Raw genomic sequence first — 17,175 nt, forward strand, 5'->3', positions numbered from 1 at the left:
GATTTTTCATATATAGCCCCCGGTATGAAAAAAATATGGGCATTGAAATTCGTTACGTTTTTGTGCGCAACCTATTATGCGCACCTTTCACCGTGCGCTGCCACCAACAGCGTGCACATGCGTAAGGGCACCTCGGTTGTGCACATTTCACTTTCAGGCGTAGATATTGAGACATACATAGCGTATGCTGCGGGGCAACACACCTACATCTATTTGACGACCTCCGTGGCGCAGTGGTATGCGCGACGGATTTAGAAGACGGAAGTCCTAGGTTCGAACCCCAGCTTGGCCGGTTGAGGTTTTCCTAATTGTTCCAGGTCTGGCTGGTGGGAGGCTTTGGCCGTGGCTAATTACCACCCTACTGACAAGGACGTACCGCCAAAGCGATTTAGCGTTCCGGAACCATGTCGTGTAGAAACCGAAAGGGGTGTGGATTTTCATCCTCCTCCTAACACGTTAGCCCACTTCCATCTCAGATTGCATCATCACTTACCATCAGGTGAGATTGTAGTCAAGGGCTAATTTGTAACGAATAAAAAAAAAACAGACAATCTGAAAAAGTAAACTCCATTCGTGCGTACACACTTTTTTCACTTTTTACAACACAAATAGACAAGTAAAAAATACTATTGTTAAAGGTGACCCCTGTTCTGTTCATGAATCAAGTCAACCAAAGTCAGTCCAATTATGTTCTAAATAAAGCCATAACTCAGTAGTAAGTGTACCCAAGGGAGATCCCTTTCCGACAGAGGTCGGTTTGATTGTGTTGCAATAGATTTATTTCTATTATAATACCTGACTTTCTCTTCTGATTAAACCGATAAAGGCTGATGGAATACAAAATTGGCGATCTTATATCCAATATTTTTTATGTTTTTTAATATTGTAGCAATGTATATAACAACATTACGCCACACGGTTTCACCTGTGTGGTCCCCGTTCCCGTAGAATATCGAGGATAATATATAGGCTATAGCATTCCTCGATAAATAGGCTATCTAACACTGAAAGGCCTTGCTTAAACAAACACTTTCGACGTACGCAACATTTTTCATTTAGTCGCGAACGAGACCGTCGTAACCATCAGTGTAGATTTGTTTGTGTAATAAAATCTACGCCATTGCCTCAATAGCTCATCACAACACATCACTGAAAGGTCGTGGTTCGATCCCACTCTTATTGTCGTACCCACTCCTAACAGTTTTTTCCAACTAGTTGTAGTGGAATGAGAACATTGCTACTAGCTGACGTCAGGTGGTTTACGTTCCCATAGGCATACGGAGAAAATAATATAGCATATAGCCTTCCTCGATAAATAGGCTATCTAACTCTGAAAGATTATTTCAAATCGGACCAGTAGTTCCTGAGATTATCGCGTTCAAACAAACAAACAAACAAACAAACAAACAAACTTTTCAGCTTTATTATATTAGTATAGACTAGCTGATGCCGCGCGGTTTCACCCGCGTGGTTTCCCGTATTCCCGTAGGAATACGGGGTTAATATATAGGCTATAGTCTTCCTCGTTATATGAGGCCTATAGCTTTCCTCGATAAATAGGCTATCTAACACTGAAAGAATTTTTCAAATCGGACCAGTAGTTCCTGAGATTAGCGCGTTCAACCAAACAAACAAACAAACTCTTCAGCTTTATATATTAGTATAGATTAACATTCTATTTTAACATAGCAAAACCCTTCTTCTTGTAGGTAATATGGAGCTTAGACTCGCCACGCAGCTCCAATGTTCCAATTTGTTGTTTTTACTTTAATAATAACTATACTTATCAAGCATAGCTTCTGTTTTAAATTGATTATATTTTGGTATTTCATCTGCAAAAGACATCAAGAACAGCTCTCTTGAGAAATCGACAGATCAATCAGATTCAAATAAAAACGATCTCGAAACGAACAGTAGACGAAATTTATTTCAGCAATCTTTTAAGGAAACCCTATTTAAGCAACCAATACATTGGACTTTGCTTTTATTCTTATAGATTGTTCTGTCCAACTGTTGAAGAGGGTCGCTAATAAATCAAGCAGTTAATTTTGTGTCAAAGCAGCATTCCGGACTTATTCGACATACAATTGTCTTTTCCATCCATCTCCTAATAACGAGTAAACTATCAATAGTTTTTTGTAACAGACAAAAAGCAGTCCATTTTATAAGATCTTACTTTATACTTGTACAGTTCGTGCGCATTAACTTGACATCTGGCTCGAATGACGTATGCACTGTGTTTTGTTTGTTTGTGTTTGTGAGCAAGGTGTCAAGTTAATGCGCACGAGTTATAATTTATACACGTACACACGTGTCTGAGGAAGGCGCCAGATATATTATAGACTAGGACGTCTGCGACTTTGTCCACGTGAAATTCGGTTTTTACAAATTCCGCGGGAAACATGGATTTTTCCAGGAGATATGTTGCAATAAGCTCCTCTGTCTTTCAGTTTCCCATAAAAATCGGTAGCTATTCAGTAAATCAGACAGACAGATAAACAAAAATTAAAAGTATATGATTTATTGTATATACTTTTTAAGTCTTGGCATTTGAAAATGAAAGGTGTGCAATCATCAATCAATCAATCATTGAACTTGTTGTTCGATTGCTGGTATCATCATTATCAACCCATATTCGGCTCACTGCAGAGCACGAGCCTTTTCTGAGATTGAGGGTTAGGCGAATAGTTCACCACGCTGGCCCAATGCGGATACTTCACACATGTAGATGATAAAGAAAATTCTTAGGTATGCAGGTTGCCTCACAATGTTTTCCTTCACCGTTCAAGACACTTGATATTTAATTTCTTATGAAAAGTTGGAGGTGCATGCCCCGCACCGAATTCGCCCTCCGGATTCGGGGGCAGGGATCACAGGGTTGATAAGGCTCTTTGCCATAGTTGGTATGACTATTATGAACAAAACGGGATTCCCAATATAATAATAACATATTATAATAATTTCTCAGTATATTTGATTATAATAACAACTTCATAAAACATTCAACCGAATTTGAACCTAGTGATGAAAACAAATGAATACTCATTTAGGTATGTTTTTGAATAACAATTCGCATAATATTATACGTACACTTAGTTATAATTAATTGATAACATTATACTAACCTTTGGAGACATCAGTAGCCGTTTTAAAAACAAACATCAGTATGTTATAGCTAGTTGTAATATTTTCTTGCTGGTTGACACTAGATAAACTGTAAGTATTTAAATATTGTTTTAAGTTTATAAAATAACTAAGACTTACGAGATCTATGAAGATGATTTGTGATACACAGTTATTATACATATGAAAGTGAAATAAGTCGATTGCAATTAAAAGTATGATTTGTGTACAATAGGAAGACTTAGTGCAAACCGAATTTAGAATGAGTATATCATAATTATGTATAATTTTGTAACTGAATTCTTAGAAACATACATTTAATAAAATCTCTATAGATGTGGTGTAGTGCGTTTACATCTAATATATAAAACTAGCGGACGACCGCGACTTCGTCCGCGTGGAAATTCAGTTTTTTACAAATCCCTCGGGAACCATGGATTTTTCCGGGATGAAAAGTAGCCTATGTGTTAATCCAGACTATAATCTATCTCTACTTCAAATTTCAGGCGATTCGATTCAGTAGCCAAAGCGTGAAAGAGTTACAAACACTCATAAAATTAAATCAAAATACAAACAAATATCCATACAAACTTTGCGTTTATAATATTTAGTAGGATAGGATTCTCATGTCACAATGTTCATTCCCATACTCCTCTGAAACAGCTTGACCGATTCTTATGAAATCTTTTATGCATATTCAGTAAGCCTGAGAATCGGCTACTATCTATTTTTCAAAACCCTAAACCCCAGGGGTAACGTAGGGGTAGGGTAGGAATAGGGTAGGGGTAGGTCAGGGTAGGTGTAGGGTAAAAGTAGAATAGGGTAGGGGTAGGGAGGGACTGAGTCAAAGCGATGATTGACCGGGTCCGCTAGTTTTCGTGTAAAATTTCGATATGCATTTAAATTTTTACTCGAAGAACATGAATTTCACGACGATCTGTACTTAAAACAGCGATTGAGTAACAAACACACTCACTTTGACATTTTTTAATGTTGGTAAATAATATTATATCAATAACTGCTAAACAGATTTTGATGACATTTGTCACACTGAAAGTACGAATTAGCGAGCTTGTGCTCGTAAGTAGCAGCGCCCGCATTCTGTAAAGTTACAGCGCTGTGACATGGTTGGTTTCCATGGAAACTTCAGTGTTAATGACATTTTGTTTTTGACATTCCGTATAGAGATATAAAGTTAAAATTGTAATAAAACTTGTTATAGGCGAATTTATTTCTTATTTTGTTAATTTAATTATTTTGAAGTTATAGCCAAATATGGATTGATTTTATTTTTATTATTTTTATTATAAATATTTTGTTTTTTTTTTCAGATGAAGTTAATTATACTTTTGGCACTATTCGCATATGCAGGAGCGCGAATTCCTATTGAAAACTGTGATGGTATTGTAGTTCATAACATCAAACATGAACCTCAAATACTCAAAAGTAATATATCGAGCCCGTATCAATTAGCGATCGACTTTAACACGAACACTTTGTTCTTCAGTTACTCAAGTTCTGATCCAGACAAGTCTTTTGAATCGGCATACTTCAATCTGAAAACCAACGAATTCGGAATTATAACTGGTATCCAGGGAGGATTCGCTAATGCTGTGGACGAGCATCGAAACATTGTGTATTTGGGTGGTCAAGACGGCATATACCAGTTTGATTATGAAACCAAAGCAGCTAAACGTTTAAAAGTTACCGATCATAACATTTGGCAATTGTTCTTCAAAAAAGATTTGTATTACTCGTCATATCCAGACGAACATGTTTACGTGGTAAAGAATGACCAACCTCATAGAGTGCCTGAGCTAATTGATACGAAGGGAATGTTAGTGGCTATTGATAATTTAGACAACATTTACTTTTCAAACTCATCTGGACTATTCGTTCATAAGAAGATCAAGAATTATATTTCATACGTTGGTGACTACAATGTTAACGGTATCACGTATGATTTGAATGGTAAACTGTTCTTTTCTACTCCAGATGGCTTATATTATATCGATGATAACACTAAACAAGTGGAAAAGCTTACTTCTATAGAAAACGTGTATGGAATAGCCATCGAAGCTGACGGGAGCATTATATATGCGTCTGAAGATAATCTTATTAGACTAAGACCAACGAAAACGTATTGCTTTAATAACGAAAAGAAAAATCACTAAAAGCCTTCCTATTCAATAAAATTAAAATGAGAAAGATTTGGCCTCTTGTAATGAATAATAGCTACATAATTTATATGATGGTTAAAAAGAAAAATATTTTTTTATATTTTATTAAATTAAATGTTCATTAATTGTGTATAAATGTATATAAACGTTGTCAATTATTTTCAACTTTATTTTAGTTATCTAATGTGTACCTAATTATATTTGTATATTTCATATTTCAGCAATATCATAAAAACTACTGATCATATTTGCATTAGGTTTTTATTATTATGTTTTGAAGATGGAATATTTAAAAATCAAAGCGGTTTGTTTTACTTTATAATGAATGGAAATCACTCGAAATTCTTTTTCTAAACCAAGTCAAAACCAACAAACAAGATAAGTTTACAAACAAACAAGCAGAACCTCGCGGTTTCACGAGCATAGTTTCGATTGCCGTAGAAATAAGGGGAAAAATATAGCCTATGTTACTCACTGATAATGTAGCTTTCTATTGGTTAGAAAATTTCCAAATCGGTCTAGTATTTTTTACTTTAGACGTTTCATATGAAATACAAATATCTCATCTTATAATATTAGTGTACATGATAGAAGTTTCTGCATTGAATTTGGAAGCCATTTACAGAAAAGCGATTAATTGTCGTTAGACTATTCCCCTAGGTATATGATGAAGCAAAGCTTACATCCATTTATCTTGTCAATCGAATGACTGATGAGTCGGTGACGCAATGGAACACACTTAGAAGTAAATAGAACAGACGTATGTTGAAATATCTAAACGAGTGGATAAAATACTAATAAATAAATTAATTAAACAAATAAAAACCCGATTGCATAAAGTATAAAAAAAACTGAAAACAAAAAAAAAACAAGCTCAGCCCAGAAGTGTAGAAAGCAATTAGGAAACAGTCGGGATCCCTAATTACGTAACTCCGTTCAGTGGTTTGGAAGATATGAGGTAATAAAGAATATTACTTAAATACATACATACATACATACATACAAGATACGCGCGAAAAACATAACCCTTCTTGCAGTCGGGTAAACAGTTAGAAATATCTTTTTTTTTCTTAAGTATATTTGCCATATTTTTTATAATATGACCAATATTCCTATTCCCCTCCAACTAGTCGGGAAAGACTGTGCTAGGAGTGGGTACGACAATAGACCAACAGGGTGAGGATTGAACCACCACCCCTCGGTGATGAGTCCAACCGCTCTTACCGTTGAGCTATTGAGGCTTATAAAAAATTGTTTCCTTAAAAGGACTTACTAATTCAAATTCCTATTGTTAAACTAAACAATTTAAGCGACAACCATATTTTTACGGTATTATAAAATAACATAAAATTGAAAATTTTGAAAAACTCCTGAATGAAATGAAATTATTAATTACACTCTCGATCAAATCATTAACTCTTTCAGTGTGCTTTCATTTGAGATCCCACTCGAGTATATTTGCTGATATTCGGTTGTTTTTGCCCAATTTCACCCCTCACAACTTTTAAACGGCTCAACCGATTTTCATCAAACATATCTAAGAACACTTGCCTTATCCGTTCGGGATCTATGCTGCCACAGACTGACAGACAGACAGATACGTCAAACTTATACATTTTTGCGTCGGGGGTTAAAATATAAAGTTAATTAGTAATCATGATGGACTATCATTGTAGTTGCTAATATAAAATCTCAGGCGGTGTTGGTTAACAGCGACTTTATATAAGAAATATGTTGTTATATAATAGAATACAAGTGGATCCTTAAACAGAAATACCTCATATTGTGGGTCTTGACCCTTTAAACCACCCTTTTTTTTATTCTCTACAATTTAGCCCTTGACTACAATCCCACCTGATGGTAAGTGATGATGCAATTTAAGATGGATGCGGGCTAACTTTTTAAGAGTAGGATGAAATCCACACTCCTTTCGGTTTTTACACATCGTACCGGAACGCTAAATCGCTTGGCGGTACGTCTTTGTCGGTAGGGTGGTAACTAGCCACAGCCGAAGCCTCCCACCAGCCAGACCTCGACCAATTAAGAAAATCTCAATCGGACCAGCCGGGGATCAAACTCAGGACCTCCGTCTTGTAAATCCACCGCGCATACCACTGCGCCACGGAGGCCGTCAAAACAGAATATAATAATAATAATAATAATAAGCCTGTTTATTTCCAATCCAAATAAAAAAAAAAATAGAATATAATAGAATCTATTATATAAAAGCAGCATCCTCAAATAAAAGTACCTCATATTGTTGGTCTAGACCATTTAAACCTGCTACATTACAAAGTCATCACACCCCAAAACGTTTCCTTCCTTTCCAGTCCCAGTTTAAGTTAGGTGTTCTCTTCTATAACCAGCCCCTGTAGCCAAGTGGAACATCGATTCTCTTTCTACGATCGCAGACGCTTCGAAAACTAGAAAAATGTATGGGAATGACAGATCTTGATCACGTGACCTTTTTTCTAGTTTTCGAAGCGTTAGCGATCGTAGAAAGAGAATCGACATGCCCCTTGGCTACAGGAGCTGCAGAGCCCCAAGACGGTTAAGGACCTTTCAATGCATAAATAAGTTCAGGCAATGAGAAAACATTTATTTAGTCGAAGTTACTACAGAATTGATGAATTTCTTAACGATAAATATACTTGGAGGCTATTAGATCAGCTTCCACCTTCACGGAGGTAAAATAAAGGAAATTGTATTGAACTTTACTATGTGTTGTAAATTATAATAATGTACGATTTAAAAAAAAAACAATTGAGTTTGTTGCCGGCTCTTCTCAACAGAAGTTGCCTTCAGAACTGATGGTAGAGTCTTTACAATTAGTCAAACTTGTCGTTTTAAAATTGCTTGTTACTTAGCCTACATCAAAAAAATTATATTTGATTTTGATCTAAAAATTATAATAAAACTAGCGGACGCCCGCGACTTCGTCCGCGTGGAATTCAGCTGTTCACAAATCCCGCGGGTACCATGGTTTTTTCCGGGATGAAAAGTAGCCTATGTGTTAATCCAGAGTAAAATCTATTTCCATTCCAAATTTCAGCCAAATCGCTTCAGTAGCCGCAGCGTAAAGAGGAACAAACATACTTACACACTTTCACACTTATACACAAACTTTCGCCTTTATAATATTAGTGTGATTATCCAATTTATAATAAAAAATATGTTTATGGTACAAACTGAACTTTCAACTCTATAAAATGATAAATCTCTGGCCGTCACATTCTCATGGACCATGAAGAACAAATTGATAACCCTCTCAATTTGGAAGAGTATACGGACCAAGATGTTTAATGTGTATTTGATAACAATGTATTAAAAGTATAAACATTGTATATAAATAAACGGCACGAGAGAATCTGTTAATTAGCATTAAATTATCCATTGTGTGAAACGTTTTAGAAAACGTAATACAATTTAACGAAATGGCTCCAAAAGAGACGGATTATTTAGAAATAGCACATCAAAGAGCTATTGAAAAGAAAACTCACGTCAGCTTCCCGCAACTAAAGTACCCATCACTGAGAGACAAGGGTTTGAGAGACCCTTTCCAATGGCTACAGGGGAAATCAATGGACGACGGCGCGGAAGGGTTGTGGAGAGTGCATGATGGGTTGTACGATTTAGAGGAGTTTATGGAGACTCATCCGGGTGGATACGAGTGGTTGGAACTTACCAAGGTGAGATATTAACTGAACACAATAATTATTAGTTATTAAAATACATTTCATTCTAATAACTTTCATCAAGTATTAATTTGTGATTTAATTTCATTTTGTTTTTGGTTTATGACAAACCCTATCTCTAACTCTCTATAACGTAATAAGTTAGAAGTTAATTTGATAGTAAGTAGCTATTGCTTTTTTCTAACCAGGTATCAGTTAATATCAACGAGTTGTTAAAGATTTATTTATTAAAAGAGATGAGAATCTAGTTCCACCATACTATTGTAACTTTGATTGTTGGACAAGGATATTCATTTCAAAAGATCTAATTAATATTTATTATGGATAAGTATGTAAAACTTAAAGTAAAGTCTGAAAAAGCATCAGATTTTTGTATTTATCTAAAAAAACAATAATAAAATGAACGGCAGTTCTATTACTCTTAGCATTTATGTAGTTCAGAGGTACATACGAGTACATAGTTGTAATGTCGAATCTTATTTAAACAGACCTCTTAGACCTAAATTTTGTAGGTTAGTACAATTATTAAAAAAAGCTCTTTAAAGTATAAATTCAATGGAAAGGGATAGAACCTATCGCTACCTACCGCTGTTGACCAACCAACCATTTTACGTTGAGCTATTGAGGTGTAAAATTATTTATGTTAATAACATTGTTTGCCTGTTTGTTATTCTACTGATTTTATATAAACATTTATAATATCAATAAGAGATAAAAAGGTCAAATAAGCAATCAACTCAGATATGAGATCGGAGTCAAGCTACTGCGTCACATTTAGAGTATTATTGTGATATTGCATAACACAATAGCCGTGATAGCCCAGTGGATATGACCTCTGCCTCTAATTTCGGAGGGTGTGGGTTCGAATCCGGTCTCGGGCATGCACCTCCAACTTTTCAGTTGTGTGCATTTTAAGAAATTAAATATCACGTGTCTCAATCGGTGAAGGAAAAACATCGTGAGGAAACCTGCATACCAGAGAATTTCTTAATTCTCTGCGTGTGTGAAGTCTGCCAATCCGCATTGGGCCAGCGTGGTGGACTATTGGCCTAACCCCTCTCTTTCTGAGAGGAGACTCGAGCTCAGCAGTGAGCCGTATATGGGTTGGTAACGACGATTGCATAACACATCAACCAATTTATCTAAACAGCCATTAGTAAACACCACAGATATAAGAGGTAACTAGATTTATAAACTGTCAATTCTTTGTATTGAAACCAGCGTACCCAGTGGCGTGGCCTAAATGGCTGTTTAATATTTAGTGAAAAATGAAATATGACACCCTTACTTTAGAGTTGAATATTATTTATTCCTTTTGTCACAGAACAAAACAAGACTGCTAGTACATGCGCGGACACGCTTGCGATGTTCCGCACACCCGGGTGTACGCGGGCCACGCCCCCTTGCTACTTCTATTGCTTTTAGCGTTGTCTGTTCTGTGGTAAACACTGACAGAATCCAATAAACGTTCACCACTTTTTCCAAATATAACGCCAATCCTCGATCTAATTTTTATTATTTCTAGCATTGATGTAGAGGTATATCTTTTGTCGAGCGTAAAGACATTTTAATATATACCTAAATGCAAAAGGTCACTCATCACGAAATCACGAAAACCGCTTGACGCACAAAAATGAAATTCGGCAGGGAGGTGGCAAATAGTTAGTAGATATCGTTTAAGGACGCCAAAGGGCGGACGAAGTCGCGTGTGTCCGCTAGTATTACTATTTCGATGATAACTGTTTTCCGTGATAATTATTAAATTGTTTCAAGAAGTTTGTAAGTTGGCAGACTGCTTTGTTTTTCAACGGAGAACCTGAATTAGGTTTCAAGGTTGAGTTAGTTTAGGATTTTATATTTTCTAAATTGGCTCGGGTCTAGTCTGGTGATATACATCGGCTATGACTAATTACCACGATACCGGCAAAGATATACCGTGAAGTGGTATGGTGCTGGGTAGAATACAGTCAAAGGTAAAGGTAAAATATACTTGTACCTCCTCCAAGTAAACTCGCTACAATCTTAGTCTGCATCGTCACTTAACAACAGCTGGCATATTCACAAATTTCATGTTCATTAACAACCTATTAAAATAAACATCAAATTAATTGAGAAATGTCAACTGTAATTTTATCCACAAAGGGTTGTCCGTAGGAAATGGAGGTAAAGATTGTCGTCAAATGTCAATATGAGTATCTGTTTTCAACAATTCATTCAATCTTTTTTTTATATTTAGGTGCTATTAAAACAATAAACAATAGCTGAGTATACCTACTTTTAAGTGTTTTCAATGTTAAAGAAAATAGTAACCATCACTTGAGAATTTATTAAACCCTTTAAAATTCTGATCATTGATTCGTTTTCTGTAATAACCATTTTATTACTTTTTAGGGCACAGACATAACCGAAGCATTTGAAAGTCACCATATCAGACCGATCGCAGAAAAAATGTTACCACAATTTTATGTTCGAGATGCAAAAACTCCAAGAAATTCCCCATTCACATTCAAAGAAGATGGTTTCTATCGCACTCTAAAGACACTTGTGAATGAAGAAATAAAGAAAGTACCAAAAGATAAGCTGAAGAACACAGATATGGTGACAGATGGACTGTTTGTGACACTAGTCGTAGCATCGACCTTGTCATGCTGGACTACTAACTATTGGCTCGCAGTAGGATCTTTTATTGTTGCATCTGTTTCACTGGCCTGGCTAACAGTAGCTGCTCATAACTATATACATAGAAGGACTAATTGGAGGATGTACTATTTCAATTTAAGTTTATGGTCTTTCAGGTAATTAAGAAAGTTTTATTCCATCATCATAGTTGTTTGGTTTTAGGGTTATAAGGAAAAACTCATAAGGAAAAAACGGAACCCTTATAGGATGACTTTGTTGTCCGTCCGTCCGTATGTCTGTCAAGGCCCTTTAGTAGTCAGATACTCATACGGTCCCACGAAGTTGTGATAAAATGAAACTTCTAAGCTTACGAAAAAAAGATACGGCTGTTTATTTCAGCAAAAGCACATATTTCGACACCACAAAGGTCGTAATATACGACAAGGACAAGAAAAAAACTATACATTTATTATTAAATCAGAACAGAGAGTCTAAAAATCCGGGATTACTCGACAAAAACTGCTCAATTCGAAGCCTGAAATATTTATAATGATTTTACTTACGGAACTCTCGATGTGTGTCTTCAACTTGCACTTATCCGATTTAAAATGATGTAAATAAAAACCCAAGACCACTAGAAATAAATACAGAAGCGAATAATGTAAGCCACGTGGAATAATAGTTTTTTTTTATTCTTTACAAGTAAGCTTTTTTTCTGATTGTGTAAGTGCCGTAGGCTCCTTAATGGGACCTCAGCGGCATTACCGGGGTTTGGCCGAGCGCAGAAGCCCGAAGGCAGAAGTAAAATGCCTGTTCCTTTAAAAATAGCTGAAGAAAATTTTTTTTTTTAATACAATCTAATTTTGTTTTCAGGGACTTCAGAATATCTCATTCGCTTTCACATCATCTTTATCCTAACACTTTGATGGACTTGGAAATAAGCGCATTCGAGCCTCTAATTTTTTGGAATCCTAGAAGAAATGTACCCTTTTACGCCAATTTTGCGATTTTATTTGAACTTCTAACCTTTCCATTGATGTTCATTGCAAATTGGATCAAAAGGTACTTTTGAGAAATATTTGTTTAAAGTATAATCGGTAAAAATTAATAACAAATACATTCTGCCAAACTTCTGGCAAGTTCTAGCTAAGAACTGAATCAGAGCTGTATTAGACAGTTTACTACTCGAGTATTTTAAGTTTGAAAATCTATTCTGTGACTTTGTATATCAAACTTTATAGTATCTAGTTAGAGAAATTAATGAAATTAATTCATAGTGCCTGTCTAAAAGAATGTTACTCATTATTTTGTACTTATTTCAGGATGTTAATTATCTTTTTTCGTGATGGAAACTCTTCAAAAAACTGTGTATACTGGCATGATTTCCTTGGTTTCTCGCTTCCTTTGTGGATGTACATTGTCAGTGGAGCCAACTTCTACGACGTGATCACGACATGGCTCAGTATAATATGTGGGGGAAGTTTCGTCTTCTATCTCATAGGATCTAACGCTGCTCATCATCATCCGGATATATTCGCAGATGGAGACCAAGTCAGGTGAGATTTCATCATCTTTAGCAACCTCACGCCTAACTACTGAGCATAGGCCTAAACTTAAGTGGAGTTATACCTGAATTATGATCGTAAGCGCTTTGGATGGTATATATTATTATCCGGCAATTTTTACGACCCACTACTTACTGCTGAGCACGAGGCTCCACTCAAAATGGATTAGGCCTTAGTCCACCACGCTGGCCTGATACGGATGGGCAGACTTAACACACGAAGAGAATTAAGAAAATTCTCAGGTATGCAGGTTTCCTCATGATTTTACTGAAAACTCCTAACATGAAAGAATAACACAGTATACAATTCAACTCAGGACACGAATTCAGAAACTCTATATTTTTAAAATCACATAGGTTTGACGGCCTCCGTAGCGGAGTGATATGGGCGGTGGATTTACACAACGGAGGTTCTGGGTTCGATCCCCGGCTGGTCTGATGAGATTTTCTTAATTGGTCCAAGTCTGACTGGTAGGAGGCTTCGGCCGCGGTTAGTTACTACCCTACCGACAAAGACGTACCGCCAAGCGAGAGAGCGTACGATGTCGTCAAGAAACCAAAAGGGGTATGGATTTTCATCCTCCTACTAACAAATTAGCCCGCTTCCATCTTAGACTGCAACATCCCTTACCGTCAGGTGAGATTGTAGTCAAGGGCTAATTTGTAAATAATAAAAAAAAAGGTTAGTGGGACCATTTCGAGGCAGCATAAATTTCGAATGGCGAAACCACCATTTTTAAAAGCCCAAAGTTTGTAAGCACGGTATGCAACTAGGGAGTTTGGACACTGGCTTTGGGAGGTATACCTCAATACAAAGGTTCAAAACTTTACTAACTGACTTTAATTTCCATTTTCAGTGAGCCCACTATCGATTGGGGTATGCACGAGCTAGAGGCAGTTATGGACCGACCGAGCGTGAACGACAGCCACTTCAAAGTCATGGTTTTCTTCGGTCATCATGCTCTCCATCATTTATTCCCAACTTTAGACCACGCTGTTTTGGAATACTTGTACCCGGTATTTTTGAAGCAATGCGAAAAGTACAAAGCAAACTTCAGACTGATGTCACAGTTGGAACTATTCATTGGTCAGCTTAAAATGACACTGAAAACTGAACCAAAACTTTTGTCAGAAAGATAGTCTGCGATATTTTTATCAATGGTTAACTATTTACTATTTCTAAATAAGTATAATATAATGTATTATATAATATAATTAATTATAAAATAAAATCTATATCTATTGAGTGTGTTATACATCTACAAATCTGCAAAATATTATAAAGAGAAGTATTTTATGTGTTTTTGTATGTAACTATAAAACTCAGAAACTACTGGACCGATTTGAAAAATTCCTTCACCAATAGAAAACTAGACAATCAGAAAGTAACATAGGCTATATTTTATTTCCATATTTCCACAAGAATGGGAACTAGGTGGGAGAAACCGCAAGATTCTGCTACTTTCATTATAAAACTATATAATATTATAAATACCTATTTTGTATACAGCAGTCAAGAAATACACAAGAACTCATAGCTTAGTTACAGAATTGCTAAGTAATTATTACCTTAAGGTACAACCTGATTATTACTATTGATATATTTATCATATACACGGCATCGTACGAGTATGTCGTTTGTATATACGGTATGTACCTATGTGTGTAAATGTTAAAATATTTTTCCGATGAGGTCTTCCTATTATTATTTGAATAGCAGGTATAACTCATTAAACGACCTATTTATGTTGTATGTAAAGACAGAAACATACAGTGACATAGCCTAGTTAGTAGTGATACACCCCAAAACTTAAAGAACACGTTAAGCCGTCGGTGCCGGTCATTATCATTATGATCACATACTGATCGTTACAGAGTTGGGTAAACATTATCACCTTAAGCTCACCAACTCGCATTAGAGCAGCATGGTGGATATAAGCTCCAAATCACCTCTCCTATGAGAAGAGGGGTCTGGTCCTGCAATACATAATTCAAATAGGCTGATAATGATTAAAAACATAGGTATGCACCCAATTTATATTAGGTAAGTACTGGGAAAATTACAAATAATATAAACTACATGTTTAATATTACAAAATAAACTTGTAGTTTGCAAATAAATTATTCAATGCCATGGCAATTTCGGTAGATTGGAACAGGATGTACTGATAAGTAGCGTATAATGAATAAGATATTAGAACTATAGTGTAAAAACACTTCTACGTCAAGGTTAAATTTGTGAGATGAGCTCAGTTTCCCATTTGATCGTGTGTTGGTCGCTACGCTATGACTGCCATCGGATTTACGTTTATGGTATTATTGGTATCATGCCACTGCCAGGTGATAATTCCGTTCGGGAGTGCTGTAAGTACGCTAATGAACAACCGTATAGTTCAATTCGCTTCGCAAATTTCTGCGGACGTTGTGACAAACACCGTCGGTGCCTTCACCAAAGTTCCCGATGCAATCTCCAAGATTGTCAGCTCGTTCAACACGTTCCCATTGCTTAAAAACAAGAATTTGCTAAATTACGCGGATTTATTGGTATCAGAATATAATGCTAACGTAAACAATGAAGATGTCATGTTAAGCATCGGTGATCTTATAACGAAATATGGCTATCCAGTGGAAAGACACATTGTGCGTTCAGAAGACGGTTACAATCTTCAGATGTTCAGGATACCGAGCAACGGTTCAGTGGTATTTCTCATGCACGGCTTGGAAGGAAGTGCCGACGACTTTGTTTTAGCCGGTCCAGAAAGCGGACTCGCCTACCTCTTAGCAAATGAAGGGTATGACGTCTGGATGGGAAACGCGCGCGGGAACAAACATTCTCGGAATCACGAATTTCTTTCTACATCTGAGGCGGAATTCTGGAACTTCTCCTGGCACGAAATCGGATACTACGATCTGCCGGCTATGATTGACTATGTACTGGGAATTAGTAAGTCTGCAACGCTAAAATATATCGGACATTCCCAAGGGACTACGACCTTCTTCGTGATGGCAGCAGAGAGAGAGGAGTACAACGACAAAGTGTCCTTGATGGTAGCGCTGTCTCCGGTAGCGTATATGACGCACGTAAAGTCACCAATAGTAAGGCTGCTGTCACCGGGCACGCCTATAATTTACGATGTGATGAAGCATCTGGGTGTTTACGAGTTTCTACCAGATAATTCTTTGACGAAAGCATTGAGACTTTTGATATGCGGTGTCGGGCCTTTTGCCGACATTCTGTGCAGCAATTTTTTGTTCTTAATCTTCGGGTTTGATTTGGAACAACTCAACGTGACTAATTTGCCCGTAGTCATGGGTCACATGCCGGCTGGTGCGTCAGTAAAACAGTTCGCTCATTATGGCCAAGGTGTCCTTTCGGGGGAATTCAGAAAGTTTGACTTGGGCGCGGAAGGGAATAGGATAAAATATGGATCGCAGACTCCGCCACGATACGCTCTGAATCGTATCCGAGTACCGGTGTCTTTATTCTACAGCGAAGAGGACTGGCTGGCTCACCCCATAGACGTGGACAGGTTATACAACGAACTACCAAACGCTGTGGACATTCATAAGGTCCCATATGAAAATTTTAACCATTTAGATTTCATTTTAGCAAAAGATTTCAAAAAGTTAATTTACAAGAGACTACGGAAATTGCTGTCATTATTTTAACGGCTATTTTAACGACGAAATCTGTACACAAAGCTACTTTTGTGATTACCTAACTAATATTATAAGAATAAATACAATATATATAATATATACAATAGCGGTAAACAGTCTAGGCTACTAAAATTATGCTGTTATTTTTATTTCCGCACTAGCGACTTTGCAAGAAAATAAATGTTAACTAAAAACTTACATTCTCTTAAGCTACGTTCAAACTGCAATATTCTGCATAGCTTTTTTAACGTATAAGAAGAAGAAGAAGAAGAAGAAATACTTTATTGCACACAAAAATACAATTATAAATTAAACTTCCAAACATATATTTTGA

General features: G+C 36.4%; 3 protein-coding genes across 4 annotated transcripts; all 3 read left to right on the forward strand.

Annotated features, from left to right (window-relative positions):
- The first annotated feature begins 3,108 nt into the window (after positions 1-3,108).
- On the forward strand, positions 3,109-5,556 carry LOC112053713 (ommochrome-binding protein). 2 transcript variants are annotated; one of them, XM_024093220.2, is made up of 2 exons: positions 3,109-3,216; positions 4,455-5,556. In XM_024093220.2, the coding sequence occupies exon 2, from the start codon at positions 4,455-4,457 to the stop codon at positions 5,295-5,297; it is 843 nt and encodes a 280-aa protein (XP_023948988.2). In that variant the 5' UTR covers positions 3,109-3,216; the 3' UTR covers positions 5,298-5,556. The 2 variants fall into 2 exon arrangements, with proteins under 2 accessions (XP_023948988.2, XP_023948990.2); XM_024093222.2 differs by lacking the exon at positions 3,109-3,216 and adding an exon at positions 3,252-3,389.
- Positions 5,557-7,965: 2,409 nt separating this feature from the next.
- LOC112049765 (cytochrome b5-related protein) lies at positions 7,966-14,417 on the forward strand. The gene is made up of 5 exons (XM_052884635.1): positions 7,966-8,992; positions 11,390-11,793; positions 12,491-12,679; positions 12,940-13,173; positions 14,039-14,417. Exons 1-5 carry the CDS (start codon positions 8,738-8,740, stop codon positions 14,319-14,321), a joined length of 1,365 nt encoding a protein of 454 aa, XP_052740595.1. The 5' UTR covers positions 7,966-8,737; the 3' UTR covers positions 14,322-14,417.
- A 1,049-nt stretch (positions 14,418-15,466) lies between these two features.
- On the forward strand, positions 15,467-17,175 carry LOC112049767 (lipase 3-like). Its single transcript, XM_024087796.2, has one exon. It carries the CDS (start codon positions 15,468-15,470, stop codon positions 16,848-16,850), a length of 1,383 nt encoding a protein of 460 aa, XP_023943564.2. The 5' UTR covers position 15,467; the 3' UTR covers positions 16,851-17,175.

Source organism: Bicyclus anynana, chromosome 12 (genome assembly GCF_947172395.1).
Source record: "Bicyclus anynana chromosome 12, ilBicAnyn1.1, whole genome shotgun sequence".
In the NCBI taxonomy this organism is placed as follows: domain Eukaryota; kingdom Metazoa; phylum Arthropoda; class Insecta; order Lepidoptera; family Nymphalidae; genus Bicyclus; species Bicyclus anynana.